This window comes from Rhinolophus sinicus, chromosome 1, assembly GCF_057876585.1.
Source record: "Rhinolophus sinicus isolate RSI-liver-muscle chromosome 1, RSI-T2T, whole genome shotgun sequence".
Classification (NCBI taxonomy): domain Eukaryota; kingdom Metazoa; phylum Chordata; class Mammalia; order Chiroptera; family Rhinolophidae; genus Rhinolophus; species Rhinolophus sinicus.
Window position 1 is genome coordinate 214,069,859 of NC_142501.1, and position 19,483 is coordinate 214,089,341.

Sequence of the window (19,483 nt, forward strand, 5' to 3'; positions counted from 1 at the left end):
TGGTTTTTCTCTGAGTTCTCCCCTGGAGTGCATATTCCATGAAAGCATGGCACATACTAGGCAATCCACAAACAGGTATTTGTTGAATGAGTGAATTGGAGTGGGTCCCAAGCCCAGGAGGGGAAGAGGGCATGGAGCTGGGATGGAAGGAACCAGCCTGTGGTTCCAGCACAGCCACCTGTAGACCCTGGGGAGGTGACTATTCACCAACATCTCGTGTTGAGAAGCACACAGCTAAGAAGCAAGGTAGGGCATGGCAAGGGGCCTGGCAGACAGGCAGACAAGAAGAGAAACGCAGCTGGTCGGACAACTAGAAATAAACACAAAGCCTTGAGGAGCTGGGGTCAGAAACGCTGAGGATCCTACAGATAGGGAAACTGTGGGGTTGCTTAGCAACAAGACCCCTGATCATGTGTCTATCCACCTGCCCATCTACTCATCATCCATCCATCCATCCATCTATCCATCCAACACATATTTACCAAGGGTCCAATTTGAGCCAGGACTGTGCCAGGCATTGGGAATATGGAACAAATAAGAGGTCTGGTAACGGAGGCAGATAATGAGCAGACCCACAAATTACGGAACAACTATGAAATCTAATTGATGCTTCAAAGAAAAGGAGCTGGGGGTCAATGAGAAGGAAATTAAGCGAGGAACCTGATGTGGGGGAGGGTTCATGGAAAGCCTCTCGGGGAAGAGACTGTAATGAGACCTGACCGCTGGTGGGACGAGGCTGGGACCGGGGACCTCCCAGCACCACCCCTCTTCTCCGTACAGTTATTGGTTCTGCTGGGGAGCCAGATGGTTTCTGGGAAGTTGAGTCTACCATAGGTATTTTGAATTAGAGCCCACGACCAGTCAGAATGTCACACCCAGTTCTGGCAACCTAAGCTGGTCTAATCATACTTTCCCAGAATCCTTGGCCCTGGATGTCCTGTCATGCCCTGGACAGTATGGATGTGGGTATGAGGCCTAGATGTTTTGATACAATGAGAGAAGTTAGCCCAAAGATAAAGTTGACTCACAGAGGGGACTCAGGTAGAGATGGTCACAGAGAAGGAACAGAGCTGGAACCCTGATCACACTATGCCTGAAGCCAATCCTATTGCAGCACGAGAGTCAGCCAGTTCTCTGTTGTCTAAGCCAGAATGAGCTGCTTTTTCTTGTTATGTACAATACGAAGCACTATGACTGACAGGTGGAGTCAGCAAGGCAGGGAGAGACCTAGGCAGAGGAGCAGATGAGTAGACGTGCAGTGGCTCGAAGGTGAGAACAGGCCATGGGACTGGAGTCACACAGATAGATGTTACGGCCTGCCCGTGGCCCAAAGAACAGCACACCTGGGCCTCACCAAACTGACTGTGTCCACTGAAAGGGAAAGGAGCGTTTCTGCTTCATCCTCGAGAGTACACTGTGGTCTACCTGGGCAGTGGAGGGAGTGGCACGTTGCAACAGGGTGAAAAGTGGGCTGCTAGCACTAAGTGCAGACAGATCTGAGTCCCATGGCCAAACAGCGATGCTCCATCCCTGCTGACCCAACCCCAGCATGAGCAGGGACCCACTGGCTTCCCTCTCTGTGAGGCAGGGTCATCGAATGCTCCTGGTCTGTTCCAGTGCCCCCTTGGCCCTGGGAAGAGGCCAGCCTTCCATTGCCCCCCTACCCCACCCCCCTGGTCCACTCTCCCCGTCTGCACAGCTTTGCCCACTATAAACACTGGCACTCACTGGTCTTGGTTTGGCCATGACAGGGACTGGCTCGGGCACTGGAATGGCACGGGGCCTGGGGACAGTCAGGTTAAATTGCTTGGGCTCTGTGACCTTGGCCTTGGTCTTTGAAAGAGGGAGCTGATTGGTCAACACCCTCTCCAGCTGGTCGATCAGCTCCTGGACTTCCGGTTGCCATCTTGAAAGCAAAGGTGGGAGAAGCTGCTGAGGGTCACTTCCTAAGCAAGTTGACAAGGACATGGCCCTTGGGATCCAAAGGACCCCCAAGAGCTTGGTCCACCTTAGGGTGGGGGTGACAATGGCACCACAGCCGCTCTTCACTGAGTGCCGACTGCTGTGCAGGTGCTGTGCCAACCACACCGCGGAGTGACACACACGGGCGTCCCCCTACACAGATAAGGAAACTGAGGCCCCGTAGCATTGTTCTCCTGGGTGAGTGGGGGCTGGGAGGACGGCAGCAAGGCTGATCCCCACTGTAGGGATCCAGGGGGGCTCTGAGGACAGGCAGCAGCTGGGACGTGGAGCTAATCTGGGCCCGAGCAGATGGCACAGGGGAAGGAGCCAGGAGTGGGAAGGCGATTCAACAGGACCCTCCTGGAGCTGCCGTCGGTGACAGTGGGAGGGGGCTGCGGGGGCGGGGCAGGTGCCCTGGAACTGGAGTTTGGGAACGGCCCCCTTTCATGCCCCACACCCTGGCAGGCACAGCCCTTCATCACCAGCCTGGGGACCTGGGGACAGACAGCATGGTTTGTAATAGCTCCTGCCCCCGCTTGAGGACCACGGCCCCCAGGGGGAGGAAGGGCATGTCTGAGGGCCAACAGGGACTGGGAAAGGACAGGGCCGTGAAGGGGCTGGTCCCAGAGCCGCCAGGGGAAGCTGAATATGGGGGTGGTGGTGCGGTGGGCAGTGGGGCACCCCAGAACCAGCTGAGCAGCTACCCAGAGGTGGGCCCCCCGGGAGCAGGCAGGGGCCCCACGGAGGCCCTTGGGAGTGGGTGCAGGGCCCCCGGCCTGGCCCACCTCATCAGGGGATCGGTCCAGTTCTCCCGCACGTGTGCCGTCTCATAGATGAGGCTCCACTCGTCCTTGATCCACGAGCACAGGTTTAAGGGGTTGAAGAAGAACCTGAGGAACTGAGGGGCCGGCGGGAGCTGTGGGGTTTCGGGCCAGACTCCCAGGCCTGGTGAAGCCCCAGTGGCCCCTCACAGGGAGAGTCGAGGCTGAGGGGCAGGCGTGGCTGATGTACCAGGAGAGGAGACTGGCGCCCAGGCCAGGGCAGGGGGCCCTCGGACGCTCCCTCGGCACCCGTCGTGCTGGGCTGGGGCACCTGTTCTGGGGGAGCTGCCCCCCACAGCATGGGCTTCTGCTCACGGTATCTGGGCCCTCGCTGGTGGGGACGCCGTGCTCCAGCCAGCTCCCCAGGACCAGGAAGCCCACACCCCTCTTCCACAGAGTTCTTGGTGGGGACAGAAGGATAGTTGCCTGCCTCCCCCACCCCACAGGCTCTGGAATTCCAAGAGTAGAGCAGTTCCATTTTCTGTAATCTGCCCCCCTTGCCCAGCACAGTGCCAGTGGGAGGGCCAAAGGACGTGGCCTGTCTGCCCAGTCCCTCGCAGTGGGACTTAGGCTGCTTCTGCTGGGCAGACTCTGTGTGTCCCCAGGATGGCCCAGGACAGCCGGGCTCTCCAGCAGCCATGGGTTGCTGAAGCTTGCTTCCCAGCTCCTGGCCCTCAGGTCTAACAGATTTGGTTCCAGAAGACCAGTCTCAGTTCCCCTGAGGCCTGCCACCTCGGGAGGCTGGAGGTGCGCTTCCCGGAGGGCTGCTTGTGACCCCACGAAGTGGCCCTCTGCGCAGCTGGGACGAAGCTCAGGCCCTCAGCCCTTGTCTGAAGAGCAGCCGTGTCTAGGGGCCCCTCGGGTGGGCAGCTCTGTGGGGGGTGTCCACCAAACTGACATAACACACTAGCTTGGAGGGCCTCATCCAGCTAAGGGACCACTGCAGACCACTCAATCCAGGCTCCCTGAAAGCCAGCGGGGTGAGGGGGCGGCCAGGGGCTGCCACAAACCACCATGCATGGGGCTTCAGCACATAAGTCTCCCAGGATGGCTTTGTGGGGACACAGAACATGTGGTGCCTCCGTCTGGGTCCCTTGGAACAGGTCATTTATCAGGGGTGGCCGAGGCAGCACAAGGGACAGGGTCTGGTGTGAGCCCCCTCTGTGGACCTGGGCCCACTGCCCCACGGGGGCTGCAGAAGCCTGACTCCCATACCTCTCAGGTCGATGTGACTACATGCCGGCCCCGTGGGCTGAGCAGGGGCTCTCGCCCACCACGCCCAATGGCCTCTGCAGCTGCTGTGAACTCAGTGCTGAGTGAGAGGGTGGCGTGGGCACGGGCAGGGCCTCTGGTCACCACTGTCACTCCCCCAGAGTGGCCAGCACCCTGGTGGCTACGTCCTCACTCCCCTCGGGCAACCATGCCCTTCTTCACGTAGCAGCCTCCGGGTGCCCCACTTGGCAGCCTGGCCCCTGCCCACCCTTGCCCCCTATCCTAGGGGCCTCTCCCCTCCTTTCCTGCCCCACAGAGGCCTGCTCAGCCCCTTGCCCACGGCCACACATGCACCGTCTCCCGTGGAGACCACGGCCAAGGCTGCCTGAAAACCAGCTTGGGCACAGCACCCCAGCTATAGTCTGGGTGTGCGGGGGGTGGGCTTCCCTGGAGAGGCCGCAGGTGGCCATTATGCCCCCGACAGCTTGCTCCATCTCCGATGCCCAGGCTGACCTCTTCTCTGGAGCCCTGAGGTTGGACTCCATTGCTGAGTGGGCATGGGGCGTGGGCCAAGGAGGGAAGACAGTCTGTGGGGGCCGTGTCCATGAGTTTCCTCCAGAAACTGTCCAGGGAGGAAAACGCACAGGCTCCTGCTTTGGGGGCATTGTAGCCAGCAGGCCGCCTCTGTCCTGGCAGCCCTGTGGGGTCCCGGGCTGCCCCCTCCAGCTCTGCCAGCTTATCACTGTGGGACCCAGTGCTAGCTGACACAGGGGACCCTTGCTCAGCAGTTATTAGGACTTCTGAGACTGACAGCTAAGCACCAGGCTAGTGCATGCCTCTGAGCCCGGGAAGCCTGGCGACCTCCAAACACCTCAGAAACTACGGTCAGTTGTGTTTCTTTTTCATAAAGAAGGAAGCCCTTGCTGAAGGTAACTGTGCAAAATATCCATCCATCAGGAAATGCTCATATATATGTAGGCAGGAAAGCATGTCGTAAAAATGAAACACTGCCTGGAGTCACTGCCTCCTCACTTCCACATGTTAGGTGGCCAAGCGGCTGTGTGAGTTGCCAGTCCTAAATCTCTGGGGGCTTTGGTTGTGGTGGGGGTCGCCGCCCCAGGGCCCCAGTCCCCAGGCGGGGAGAGGGAGGCTTCTGCCCCTCCCCTCCTCCCCGAACTGCCCCTGCAGAGCCTGGTGCTTCCTTCCAGAGACGCCCGAAATGCTCCTAGGGCCTGAGATCTTTCCCTCTTGTCTAGGAAGTAGCTGTGCTGGTCTGATGACTGTCCCCCAAGCCTCAAGAGTAAGGAGGAGCAATCCAGCTTTTAAAAGCCTGGCCTGAGAACTGGCCCTGGTACTCACTTTGCTGTGGGACATTGGGCAAGTTACTGAACCTCTCTGTGCCTCAGTTTCCTCCACTGTGGGATGGGCACCATGTAGGAGCGACCTCACCAGGTCGCTGTGACCATAGGAAGCCTGGCCCACCGCAGGTGCTCCATGGCAAGGAGCAGTGGGCCTCGGGCTCAGGCTTCAAGGTTCTGCTTGCCCCGAGGCCTGGGTATCCAAGCTTCACAAGTAAACAGGCCCCGGGCAGGGCAGTAGATGGGCTCCTTGAAGGTGCCAGTCCTCAGGGCCCGCTCAGGACCCACTCACATGGTCCCTGGGAGGAAGGAGAGCCTGCCCTGGGCCTGGACTTTGGTCATGAGTCAGAAGGGGCCCAAGAAGGTCCCAGAGGCCCAGACTATGACCAGGGAAGGACTCCCTGCCTCGACCAGTGGCTGACACTCAGCAGCTACCACTCCCTGGGACAGTGACGGTGGGACTCGTATTCCCTGGAGACAGAAGAACATGTGGCACTCGTATTCCCTGGAGACAGAAGAACATGTGGCAGGGCAGGGATGAGAGGAAGCAGGTTTGTTCTAAACACAGAACAAACCCAACAGAGTTTCTCTGTTAGATGAGCCGGGAAGGTGAGAGGTTAGATGGGACAGACCTTTGCCCTTGGGTCTGAGAAGAGCTTGGGGTGGGGGGAGGAGAGTGCTGGCGGGGGCGGGGGCATTACCTTGTGCATCTTGTCTGCTGGCTGGGACTTGACGATGTTGCAGAAGAGCTGAAAGCCGAGTTCCTCCAGCTGGAAAGTGGCCAGGTAGCAGATCACTGAGGAGACAGAGTGGGTGTGAGTGAGGGATGGGCCCGCCCCACAACGGGGACACTGGGGTCCCCTCCCCCAGACCCCCAGCATTTCATCTTGGGGAGTCAGCCAGAGGCAGGGTCAGGACACGAAACCCCTGGCCAAAGGTCCGTGTGGCACCCACGTGGCAGCGGTAACCAGGACACACAGTACAAATGACATGGTCTCAGACATTCTGTAGCTTCACGAAGCCCTTCAAATATAAGATGTCATTTGCTAAGTCCTCAGAAATTGCAAAGGCTCCTGGTGAGGGTGGAATCACGGTGGCTTTCCGTGTGTTAATTCTGAGGGATGGAGGAGGGCTCTGTCCAGGGCCTAGTACTCCGACTTCCCTGTCCCAGGCGAGGTCCTCCGAGGCAGGGACTGTTCGTTCCGTTGCTGCCAGTAAGGTGTGTAGGACCCTGACACACTGCTGAGCGTCGTGCAACCTGAGTGGAGTGGCATCAGGCCACCCAGCTGGGCCTCTGAGCACCTGCAGTCCCTACACCGTCTCCTCCTGGACAGGGACATCCCTGCCCACAACGGTCATCACAGCCCGTGAAAGCAGACAGCCTGCAGGAGGCCCGGGTAGAGACAGCTCCTGTTTCAGCCCCTTCAGGACAGTCTGGACAGCGGCCATAAGACTGGCTCTGCCCATAGTCCTCAGGGGTGGGGGTCAGGACCGCAGCGATGATAAAGGCTCCTCGTTTCACCCAGGCTGGCCTTCTGGGGTTCTTTCTCAGCCAGGCCGTGCCTCCTTTGGGGTCTGCAGGCTCTGGACATGGGCAGCAGGGCCTGAGTTCTGTCCCCAGGAGCCTGGCTCCCTGTGCCTGGAGCCTGTTTCCATGTCTGCAAAGAGGACCCTGGTCTACTCACTGGCAGGCAACCAAGAGGACCGAGTGAGGTGAGGGCTGTGAGAGCCCTGGGCATGGGGAAGCAGCACCCGGCAGAGCCAGAGGGGTGGCCTGGCCTCGGGGCCCTGGGGCCCTGACTCGTCTGGCTGGGATGGGCACCCACCCTGGAAGAGGTTGTAGTCAGACCATAGGCAGAGCCGGCCGTCCCGCACGTAGAAGGCGTCCACCACGATGGTCAGCAACTTCCGGTACTCGAGGCATCCCGACAGAACTTCCAAAATGAACGCCTGCTTCTGGGGGCTCAGAGTCTGGAAGAGAAACAGGCCGGGAGGGGGCCACTGGCCAGGGCCGGGGGAGAGGGCAGTGGACTCCAGATGTGGGTATCGGGGCCCCTGGAGGTCTGAAAACAAGGAGCGAGAGTGGGGGTCGATGCCCCAATGCGCTGGGGAAGAGCTGTTAGTGCAGCCTCCCAGGGCAGTCAGGACAGTGGACCGCGGGCGCCCCCAGGAATCGGTCCCACAGGTTCTCCCGGGTAGTGACAGCAGGGAGGGGGCAAAGACAGAAATCAACATGGAAAACAACGAGGCATTAAAAAGAACGACACAGCAGGACCAGTACTGCCACTCACACGAGGCCCCCAGAGGAGTCAACTTCCCAGGACAGAAAGCAGAATGGAGGCGGCCAGGGGCTGGGGACGCTGGCAGTGGGGAGTTGTTTAGTGGGGACAGAGTTCCAGTCTGGGAAGACGGAAGAGTCCTGGAGATGGATGGTGGGGATCTTCACAACAGAGCGAATGTACTGAACTAGACACTTAGAAATGGTTGGGACGGTAACACAACAACATAAAAGGAGAAACTCCTACAAAGATGGTCCAATGAATGATTAAAAAATAACCGAAAAAAGGAATGACAAGAAACAAAAGTCCCTGTGAGGTGACCAGGTCACAAGAACAGGTACATTCTCTCCTGGGGAGAGGGGCTGCTATTGCGGAGACTGACTTTTCCCCACTTACCCTTTGGAACAGTTTGGGGTTGTGATTTATGTGTGTCATGCGGCACCTATTCAAAAAAGTATTTAAATTTTTGAAAAATAAGAAAAAAGAACATTGACTGTTGCCAGCACAGTGATGAGAAAGACTGGTGGGGGCGGGTGCCATTGACGCTTTCCAGTAAACAGTTTGGAAATATGTTTCCAGAACATTCTATTTTCCATGCCCTTTAATCCAGTCGTTACACTTCCTGGAACCCAAGGAAACCATCCAAAATGCAGAAAATACCTGTGTACAGGAAGATCAAGGTGCTGCGTATGTGCAGCGGTGGAAGTGGGGACAACTTCACCATCTACAGCCGGGAACGGCTGGGTACATACAGCTCACCATGTCCGGTGAGTATGACACAGCCATGAAAATGGCGTTCCTTGAAAACTTACCAAACTTACAATGTAGTTAACACAGTATAAAACGAAAATGGAGACTGTGACCCCAACAGATGTAAAATACATCAAAATAAACTTTCACCAGCAGTGACATTATTATTATTTTTTTTGCCAATCAATTAGATAAATTTTGGTATCCCGTTGTTTTATTTTGGATTTCTTTTATTACTAGTGAAATTTTTATGTCTACTGGACATTTATGTGTATTTCTTTACTGTGAATTACCAATTTATATTCTTGGCTAACTTCTTTATTGGGACAATCTTTTTCTTAGTAATTTTTATGAGTTCTTTATATATTAAGGCAACTAACAGGGTCATAAATGTGATAGTTATTTGTTGTGAGTTTAGAATTTGCCTTTTAACTTTGTGTAAAACATTTTTTGGCATATAGAAGTTTTACTTTTTTTGAGGTCAAATCTTTTCCTTTGAGATGTTTTTATGCTGAGAGAACGGTGGAGGGGCGGCCGGATGGCTCAGTTGGTTAGAGTGCGAGCTCTGAACAACAAGGTTGCTGGTTCAATTCCCGCATGGGAGGGTGGGCTGCGCCCCCTGCAACCAAAGGTTGAAAACAGGGATTGGACTTGGAGCTGAGCTGCACCCTCCACAACTAGACTGAAGGACAACGACTTGGAGCTGATGGGCCCTGGAGAAACATACAGTCCCCCAATGTTCCCCAATTAAAAAAAAGAAAAGGAAAACCATGAAGCAGTGGGATCACCCGAGGGACCCCGGACAAGCCACAGGGCCTTGGGGGCCGTGGAGTGCGAGTGGGACTCTCCAGGTTCTGTCTTGGCAGGTGGCATCACTGTCACTCCTTCCAGAGCCTCCAGCCGCTCTGCCTCCGGTTTCTGCTGACACACTTGCAGGAGAATGGGAGGGGAAGACACACAAAGCCTCTCTCGCTCGCTGGGCAGAGGTGGGAGGTGCCACCCTGGATGGTGGCCCGTCTGTGGCAGGAGCTCCCTGCTGTCCTGACCTGGGACTCGTGGAGCACGGTTGGGGGGCACACAAGAGAGCCAGGCCACTCCCCGACTCGGTTCTGCAGCCCTTCCCCCAGCTCTGGAATGAAAACTCTGTGTCCATCAGGTGCGGGACTGGCTTCTGGCTCTGCTGGTCAGGTGGTCAGGTCTCCTGCCCACGGCCCCCACCGAGGGCTCCAGGCAGGGCCCTCCTCCAAGCGCCGATGTCTCCAGGGTGGGAGGGGCTCCGGGCCCAACCCTCCCACCTCACTTCCTCGTTATCTGCCCCTCCTCCTCAAGGCTGAAAACATGCTGAGCCCAGTGTGAGCCCGCTGGCCCTCTGTCCGCTCCTGCCCCACTTGGACGTCTGAGGCTCTGCCCAGTCCTGCCCCTCCAGGCCTGCCCAGCTCAGGAACCACACCCTGCTCCCGCTGCTCAGACCAAACCCGAGGAGTTCCTGCTGCCACCTGCCTCGCTCTCACTGCTGTGGCCCATCATCCATCTGGGAGGGCGCCCCAGCTGCAACCTGGCTTCTCCTCTTGCCCCCTCTCCAGTCTATTTCCAACCCAGTCGCCACCTGCTTCTTTTAAAATGGAAGTCAGATTATGTCCATTTTTCCTCAGAACCTTCCAGAAGAGTTCTTATGATGGCCAGTGAGGTCCTGTGTAAGCTGGCCAGCTCCAAGTTCCCACTCCAGTCGCACAGGCCTCCCTCTGTGTCTCCAATATGTGGGATGCCTCAGGGCCTCCGTGTTGGTTGTTCCTCCTGCCTGCAGTGCTCTTCCCAGCACTCCTGCTCCCCTACTCCCATTGGGTCTTTTCTCAGATGCTACCTGACCTGAGATGCTTCTGACCACCCCTCATGGTCAGACATTGCCCAGCCCCCTCACCTGGCAGCACACACTGCTGGTTTATGGCCCCTTCCTGCTAGAATGTCAGCGGGGTGCTCACTAGACAGGGAACGGAACACCCTGCCTGCATGGGAGGTTGGGATGGGGGCGGGGGCTCCTGCTCTGGGTCAGCTCTGGTCTCAGCAACCAGGCTCGTGCCTCAGTTTCCCTCTCAGGTTCCCCGGACCCCTGTGCTGCATCCACACTGGAGGGCACCAGCCCCAGCCAGGACTCAGTGCCCCCTTTCAAATGACTGCGTTTTGTCAAAGGAAGCCAGGGCCGGGGGCAGGCAGGTCAGAAAGTAGCGTGTCAGCAGGGCTGGCACGGAGGGTGCCCTGAGTCAGCTCTGCCTGAGCTGAGGCTGTATGACTTTGCAGGATGTCTGCCGACAGCTGCCTCTGCCTGCGGGGCTCAGACAACAGCGACTCCACTTCTCATTAATTACGTCTGCGTTTGGGAAGTGTATGTATTTTTAATAAGGTCAGATCCTTGAGCCCACAGGCCCTGATACCATCAGCCCCCAGGCAAGGTTGGGCAGGGCTGCACTGAGCCAAGGGGTCCTGTAGACGCAGAGCCAAGCAGGAAATGACACCCAGGCTGGGCCCATGGCCAGGTCTCACCACCGGGGAAGATCAGCACCGCCTGTTACGGAGACGAGACTGAGGCCCCAGGGATGACACAGGTCACAGGGTGCTGAGCCCTAGACCAGGTCCTCTGGCTGGGCCAGCAGAGGGTTGCTGGGGCTGGGCTGGGCAGGCTCTCTCCCAGAGCAGGCAGGGTGAGGCCTAGATCATGCTGAGAAGGCCCCGAACTCTGGGCTGGCCCCGGGCCCTGAGGCCAGGGGGCGGCAGCTGCCCAACAAGCCTCTGAGTTTAGGAAACAATCTTGGGCCTTGGCCAAGTTCAGGATTCCCAGTATGGGGACCCCAGACAACCCCTCCTCCCCGGGGGAGCAGCAAGCACTCTGATAACAGCCTTATGAGCAATTCTGGGAAGGGGGAACCTGAGGCCCGCTGCCGACTTTTCACAATCACTAGCTGCCTTCTACAGGAGTCACTCAGAGTTCCCAGACTGAGTTTGTCTGCTGGAAGCACAGGGTTAGGACAGAGCTAGACCAAGATCAAAGGCAGGGAGAGGGCCTGGATGCTGATTTAACCGCAAACAGGACTTGTAGTGCATGTCACCAATACCTGAGGGGGCTCCTGCCAATCAGTGACACGAAGGCCAATCAGAAAAGCCAGCAAAGGAAACCGAGGCTGCTGGATGCCCACACAGGCCCTCTCCCTTTCTTCCTGCACAATGGAAGACCGCCATCTCCTCAGGGATGGTGATGTGCCCAGATAAAAGGTTTTCCTTTGCTGCTGGTGGAACCATGTGCCACATGGCTTCAGTCAGGGAGACTGAATGGCCAATTGCTAGGTGTGGCCTCCAAAAAATCTCCTTGAAATTTAGGCAGATTCAGTTGGCACCTGCCTCATGCTGTCTGCCTTTCTCCTCTTCTCACCTGGGATATGGGTGCGAGGCTGGAGGGAGGGCAGCCATTCTGTGACTACAAGGTACGTTCGAAGGATGGCTACGCAGAGAGGAGGGAGAATGAGTCCCTGAGGGCAGCACGGAGCTGCTGAACCCCTTGCACTGCTTGTCTGCCTGCCGCTTCTTATGTGAGCAAAGACCCCTCATGTCTTTAAACCACTGCTTTTCTGGATTTTGTTATAGCCAAACCCAGTTTCCTAGCAGGTACAGGTAGGTCCAAGCAGATAGTTCAGATGAAGAAATACATATCATTTCAAGACTCATGAAAACAACACAAGAGAAATGCTGGTTACAACTACACCAAGAGCCTTCTCCCACCTATTTAGTCGGCAAAGATAAAAATGATTGTTAGCACACTACATAAGGAGGCTTTAGGGGAACAAGACTCCATACCTTCTGGGGAGAGTGTCAATGTGTAGATCTCCATGAAGGGTCAACTGGCAGTATTTACTGAAATCACGAGGGCCAGTACTTTGTCACTGAAAATCTGTTTGCTGGGACCCTGGGTCCCTGGGTGCACCTGCCCAGGTGCAGAGGGACATGCGGACTCATCAGTGCCCGGTGGTTTGTCACAGCCAAAGACTGAGACAAGTACGAGCCCACGGACGGGGGTGGCACAGCAGGCAGCAGGGTGCTCAGGGCCTGGGATCAGAACGTGGGACGAGCCCCCGAGCCCCTGTGCAGGACTGGGTTACAATTGCCACCATCTTGTAAGACTTATAAAGAATGTATACTGTATATGATTTATATATACACAGTATGTGTCATTTTTATGTATGTTATGTAAGGTACAATTATCTTTGTCAGATCTCGTATCTATGCAAGACAGGCCTGGATCGCCTCTGGAAGGACCTCGGGGCACTGGTCTCTGCCTCCTGGGAAGGCTGGGTGTGGGGAGTGCCCCACTGGATACTGTGCAAACCTTTGGATTTTGGATCTCTGATCTCAATACATCAGGTATTAAAAAAAAATTTCCTGGGGTGGCTGGTTAGCTCAGTGGGTTAGAGCGTGATACTCGTAACACCAGGGTCGTCGGTTTGATCCCCACATGGGCCTGTGAGCTGCACCCTCCACAACTAGATCGAAACAACTACTTGACTTGGAGCTGATGGGTCCTAAAAAAACACACTTAAAATAAATAAAAGTTAAAAAAAATGTTTCTTGAGCCCAAGTTTTTCCTGAAACCATTGACAAAAAAGTGAAAACAGGCCTTCTGCAACTTGGCCACGCCTCATTGTCGTTTGGTCTCTGTGAAATGCCATGAGGACCACCCCAAGGGAAGTCCCTCAGAGGGCCGGAGGCTGCTCCGTGTGTGCCTGCGCATGTGTGTTGGGCGGGTGGTCCCTGGACTTAAGTCTGCAGAAGCTCAAGTCACCAAATCCACACCTCCTTGGACCCCGTGGACCGCTCGCTGTGCCACCTCACCTGCCCTCCTCTGTACCTAGGACCCAGCATTTCAGCAGCCCCTCTGGGTGTCCCAACCTGGCCTCCCCATTTACCCCAGGCTGTAGGACTTTCCCGGGCTGCTATAATAAATTACCACAAACTTGACAGCTGACAACAACAGAATTTGCTCACAGTTCTGGAGGCCAGAAGTCCAAAACTGAGGTGTCGGGGGTCGGTTCCTTGTTGGAGGGTCAGAGGGAGAGTCATACCACGCCTGGGGGATATGTCATTCAGTCCCTGCCTCTGTGGTCACACTGCCTTCTTGCTGCATCTCTGTGTGATCGATGGCGTTCTCCTCTCTGTGGGTGTGTGTCCAAACCTCCCTCTTCTTATAAAGACACTAGGCATTAGATTTGGGGTTCATCCTAAATCAAGGATGACCTCATCTCGAGATTTGTAATTACATCTGCAAAGATGGCATTTCCAAATAAAGTCACATTCGCAGGTAACTGGGAGTACTTCAACGTATCTTTTTGTTGGTACAACGGAACCCCACAACCCTGCCCTTCCCCAGATTGCCCATTGCTTTGTGTACCACTGGCAGTCTTGAGCCTGGCCTAACAAAACCATGCTGATTCTGACAGCTGGAGATAAATTGTGACGTCTGAACCTGTCAGTGCCCCCTGCACCGTCCTACCTGGACTTACCAGGTGCTTTTGAAAGGATCTGAAGGGACCAGTGCATCTGACAAGAAGCTGACAAGAAGGTGCCTGTCACCTGCAGTGAGCACAGCGCCCACCTCAGAGCCTCCAGGGTGCCTCTGGGAAGAGTCGGGGTGCTGCTGGTTTGACAGAGTTGGGGTGATGGGCTCCCTCACTCCAGAAACGCACATGACTGTCATCACACCAGGTTCATCAGGTAACAACTGGGATTCATTCACCATTAATGATCCATTGGCTGTGGGGGAAAATCCCTCACATGATTTGTTGTAACAAACCTAACTTTCTGTCATGGTGATTACTGAGAAATAAACACATTACTAGGTTAGCCTGAGCGGTGGGGGGAGCAAAGGACAGAGCAAGACGCCCTGAGGTCCCTTTGGAAACATCAGGTTAGATGGTGGAGCTGCAGGGTCTTGGGGTCCAGAGGAAATTTTCTTTTTAAAGATTTTTGTTGGGGAAGGGGAACAGGACTTTATTGGGGAACAGTGTGTACTTCCAGGACTTTTTTCCAAGTCAAGTTGTTGTTCTTTCAATCTTAGTTGTGGAGGGCGCAGCTCAGCTCCAGGTCCAGTTGCCATTGCTAGTTGCAGGGGGCGCAGCCCACCATTCCTTGCGGGAGTCGAACTGGCAACCTTGTGGTTGAGAGGACGCGCTCCAACCAACTGAGCCATCTGGGAGCTCAGCGGCAGCTCAGCTCAAGGTGCTGTGTTCAATTTTAGTTGCAGGGAGCGCTGCCCACCATCCCTTGTGCGAGTCGAGGAATCGAACTGCCAAACTTTGTGGTTGAGAGGACGCGCTCCAACCAACTGAGCCATCTGGGAGCTCAGTGGCAGCTCAGCTCGAGGTGCCATGTTCAATTTTAGTTGCAGGGGGCGCTGCCCACCACCCCTTGCGGGAGTCGAGGAATCGAACTGCCAAACTTTGTGGTTGAGAGGACGCGCTCCAACCAACTGAGCCATCTGGGAGCTCAGTGGCAGCTCAGCTCGAGGTGCCATGTTCAATCTTGGTTGCAGGGGACACTGCCCACCGTCCCTTGAGGGAGTCAAGAAATCCAACTGGCAACCTTGTGGTTGAGAGCCCACTGGCCCATGTGGGAATCGAACCGGCAGCCTTCAGAGTTAGGAGCACGGAGCTCCAACCGCCTGAACCACTGGGCTGGCCCCAGAGGAAATTTTTTAAAAGACAGTGGCTGATGGGGAAAACCCAGAGAGGACTGAGGGCAGCAAGCCAGAGGGAGCTGCTAGGGTCACACCTGGAGCAGCCAGGGGGCTGGGCTACAGGCAGGCAGGCAGCAGGAATAGGGGTGCACTGAGCTGCATGAGGGTGCTGGGGGCCTTTCAGCTGGGGCAGAGAAGGATTGTGGATGAGTCTGGCCCTTCGCTGTTTTCATCATTTCCCCTAAATGTTTCAGGTCTCAGGGAAAGAGTTCGAGAGGGGGGTGCAGAAGGGTGGGGAGGAATGCACCCCCAGTCCGAATTGGGTCAGGGTTTCAAGCTTTGTCTCTCAGGTTCCTGGAACCCTTTCAGCCCTATATAGTCCACCTCCCAGGGCCCTGGCTCCTCCTGCAGGACAGTGACCGCCTGCCCTGTCGCCCTGTTCCCCCCAAGGCTTTCTGGCTGCCGCACTGTCACGCGGGGCGGCCTGCGGGGTCTCAGCTCCCGCTCCCTACATAAGAACGCAGGATATGTGAGGCCAAAAAGGAACACCCACAGAGCCATAAGTAGGGGAGTCATTTAATAACTATAGTCTCACTGGTGGCTGGGTTGCAGACACAGGAGGCAAGAGCCACAGAATCCACAATCCGCCACACTCCTCTGTGCTAACTACAATCTGCTCTTGCCAGCCCCCATCTTCTTGCTAGCCCCCATTTTCTGCTAGCATAGCCACGGTAGTTATATTAATGGCCAATGGGTCACTGGTTACAGCTGACGGCCAACTAGCCACAGCTGACGGCCATCTACTACCCGAGTCGACACCTTTCCACGTGAGGCCGAGAGCCTGGAAACTGCACTCCTGGCTCTGTCCCCACACGCACCACAAGGCTGCTGATGTAGGAGGAAAAGCCCCCGTCCTACCCTGAGGGGGCACAGCAGAAGCCACACCTGAGCAGGGAGGAGGCTGGGGGGCCGCCCCAGGGGCCACAAGCACTCGTAGGCCCCGTTAAAGCAACAGCCCGGCTGCAGTTGGCAGTTAAGGCAAACACCGTCATGAATGCATTTGCCACAGCAACCTCCCTTCTGGCGGGTGGGGGCCTCCCTTCCAGCTGGTGATGGTGACTGGGGGGAAAGGCCCTGTGGCAATCCCGGAGTGTTGCCCTAGGTGGACTGGGCCTTCTCTGTGTGCCCCATCCAACAGGGCCCACGCCCCCAGGGCCTGAGGCGGGACCCCTGCAACGCAGGCCCCTGCCCCATGGAGAGACAGATGGACTGGGGTCAGAGCCCCAGGTGACAGGAAGACCCCGAGGCTGCTGTGCTAGAGCAAGGACAGACCTGAGAGGCCCAGGGCAGGGACTCCAGCCATCGATCTCTGTGTGGACTTGAAATGGGGAGAGAAAGACAGAGACCACCTGGGGCTGGGGCCAAGCACCAAGTGGCTGCAGGGCCAGCCCGAGGGCGGCGCCTTCATTTCTTCCAGGTGTGGGTGGGAAGATGAAGAGCCTCACTGCCAATGTTTCTCATCACAGAGCAGTCTGGTGCATATTCTGGGCGCCAGGAACACCTCCCAGGGCAAAGAGGGGAGGGCGCCTGTGGAAACAGTGTCAGCCACCATTGTAACTTAGAAATGTAGGACGGGCAGCATTTGGAGAGCTAGGACCCGCCAAGAGGGAAAGCAGCGGTCAGGCAGGAACTTGATGTCCTTTCCGGGGAAGTGAATAGCTACCTGTCAGGCCTCGCTGAGCAGCCTCCCAGGGGCCCCGAGGCACCACTCTGACCCTACCTGCAGGCAGGTGGACGCAGCCTCCAGAAACTGCTCGGGACTGTCCTTCTGAGGTTTAAATCTGTCCAGCTGCTCAATCACAGTTTCAATGCACTCTCCGTAGTCGGCCATCTTCCAAGAGAGAGACCCTAAAAGCAAACCGGGACAGGTCACACCCTCCAGGTCCCTGGGCTGTCAACTCACTGGGTGGCAGAAATGGTTGCAGGGCCCTCACTGGTGAGGGGTGTTGGATGGGAGTGGTGACCCCAGCAGGGGTAGCTCCCCGGGCTTACTTCCTGGAGGGTCCCTGCAGGCCTCAGCTGCCCCCACAGTCCCCAAGCCCTACAACCGTGTACAGCTGGGCTCAGCATGGGGAGGGGCCAGGCTAGAGGGTGAGGCCCCTCTTAGCTGGCATCAGAGCACCCCTCAGCCCAGCTGGGGTTTGGTCATGGTTACACAGGGAGCCCTGCCCGGACAGGTGGTGTGTGTGTGTGACCTAATCACAGAAGGATAGAGCAAGAAGAACCTCGCGTCACCGGGTTCGACACCCCCATTTTAAAGGTGAGGGACCAAGACCTAGAGAGGGAGCACAACGGGTGGTGGCCAGGCCTCATATAGGCTCTGAGAACTTTGGAGACACCTGAGCTGGAGGAGGCTGGCGTGCCCAGGACCCCCTCTGGGGGACCTTGGAGAAACTGCTTGGGGTGGGGCTGGGGCCCCAGGAACTGGATCTAACAGGTGGCCCCCAAATTGCCCTCAGAGGGGGATGGCCGGGCCCATGATGGGCTCCCTTCCCATTCCCCCTCTCTTGTTCCATGCTGATTGAGACCCCCCTGGGCCCCATGGTGCTGGCCTCCCTGGCCACCAGCTATTGGCAAAGCCAGACATCTCATGTCCTGGGGACAGCGGGGGTACCTCTCCTCCACCCCCAACAAGCTGGAATGGCTCTGGATAGCAGCCCCCGGGCTGGTTGATTCCCTCCGCTTCCCTCCCATCACTTTAAAGAGAATGAGGGTCAGACGCCACCAGGGGCTCCAGGGAGGGATGGGCCACCTGGAGAGCAGGACACACACCATTTTCCACAAAAGAGCAGCCCCTTGTCTGTGGCTCCATGGGGTGGGTTGTCTGCTCTGCCAGGGGCTGCTGGCGGGATATGGGAGCAGTCCCCACCCTCTGACAGGCAGGGCCAAGTGAGGTGGGCACTGAGGAGGTAGACAGGAGGCAGAGGTGTGGGAGGTGCAGAAGCGCCTTGGGAGGCTGTGGATGCTGCTGGTTTAGCGTCTGTGAGCCCTGGGTTTTACACAGCAGGTGCGATCGTGGGCAGCAAGGCGTGACCCTGTAGCCTGGGCCCTGTCCCTGCTGCCCCCTTTGGGTGGGTTTCTGCCCTGCCCCACCCCTCGTCCTTGTGGTTCCACCCTGGCTTGGATCCACCACCCTCCCCTGCCCACTCTGGCTGTGGCATCACTGTCCGGACAGAGGCCTACAGCCCTCATGCGCAGGCCCGATTCTGGGGTCTCGTTGTCCCATTCCCGCTCACTCCTTAGGAAAACGATCCCAGACACCCCAGACATCCCTGGTGAGCCCAAGGCAGCACAGGAGGTGTGGGGGTCTGGGCTCAGGGAGCAGTGTCTGCCCAGGTCCCACTCCTAGCTCCCCTCCTCGGAGCCTGGCCCTCAGAGAGAGGGAATGCTGGGCCTGGGCCCCTGGAAGGAAAGCTGACTCTGGGAGGACTGGAAAGGCCCTATTTCCGGGGTTCGCAGTCTCTGCCCTAGTGTGGCTGATGGACAAAGGGCCTTTTCAAGGCCTAGAGCCGCTCCCCACACTGCTCACCCCTCCTCTGGCATCAGGGCTCGCTGGGCGGTCGGAGTTGGGAAGGCTCTGGGCGCTGGGGGCAGTCTTGCCCTCGGGGTGAGCCCCTCATAACGGGTTTCCTGTGTTCACACAAGCCCTCTGCCCCAGCCTCAGGGCTGAGAGGCCATGGGGCGTCACCAGGTCTCCCAGACGCAGCCCCCCCCCACCCCACCTTCATTCCAGGCAGGTCTTCCTGATGGACTGGACAGTGTAGGGCTAAGCCTGGGCCGGGCAGGTGGGGCAGGTGGGGACGGTTTGGGGAGAAGTGGTCAGGTCAGGGGAGTCTCCCCGCACCCGTCCATCGCTAACAAATCCCCTACATTCTCGCCCACCTCCGGGCCCCGTGGGGCCTCAGCACATCCACCCTTCATAGCCTGGGGTCACAGTCCCTGGGGCCTTCCTCCTCCCTCCTCTCCCATCCACACGGGCTTCTTACTGACTCCGAAGCCCCTCACATGTATCCTCTGACCTCAAATGCTCTCCTTTCTCCTCTCCCTGAGCTCTTAGGTGTCCCTCAATGCCCGGTTCAAATATCACCACCTGTGACGCCTTCCTTCCCTGCTCCCTCAGCTCTTCCCTTCTCTGTGCCTCCTCTGAAGTTATCCAAAGTCCCATTACACAGCACCTGCCTTATCAGCCCTGAGGCCCTGGTCCTTACCCCAGAGCTGACAGCCAGCAGGGGTTGAAATGTCTGGGGAATGAATGATGGACTGTGAAAATGTACAGAAGGACCCAGTACCCTAAGCAGTGTTCTTAGTTTCAATCTGAAAGACACC

The 19,483-nt window shown here is 57.1% G+C and overlaps 1 protein-coding gene across 7 annotated transcripts in view; it reads right to left on the reverse strand.

The window, feature by feature from the left end:
- Positions 1-19,483, reverse strand: part of CFAP99 (cilia and flagella associated protein 99) — a 37,354-nt gene that overhangs the window by 13,144 nt on the left and 4,727 nt on the right. For 6 of the 7 annotated variants that reach the window (XM_088793298.1, XM_074320311.2, XM_088793292.1 and 3 more), the window contains exons 2-6: positions 16,878-17,005; positions 7,180-7,324; positions 6,055-6,149; positions 2,748-2,860; positions 1,729-1,906 (exon numbers count right to left, since the gene is read on the reverse strand). In XM_088793298.1, coding sequence (XP_088649424.1) covers positions 1,729-1,906; positions 2,748-2,860; positions 6,055-6,149; positions 7,180-7,324; positions 16,878-17,005 — 659 coding nt within the window. The remainder of the gene's footprint in view (positions 1-1,728; positions 1,907-2,747; positions 2,861-6,054; positions 6,150-7,179; positions 7,325-16,877; positions 17,006-19,483) is intronic. The other variant, XM_088793301.1, reaches the window with a different exon arrangement.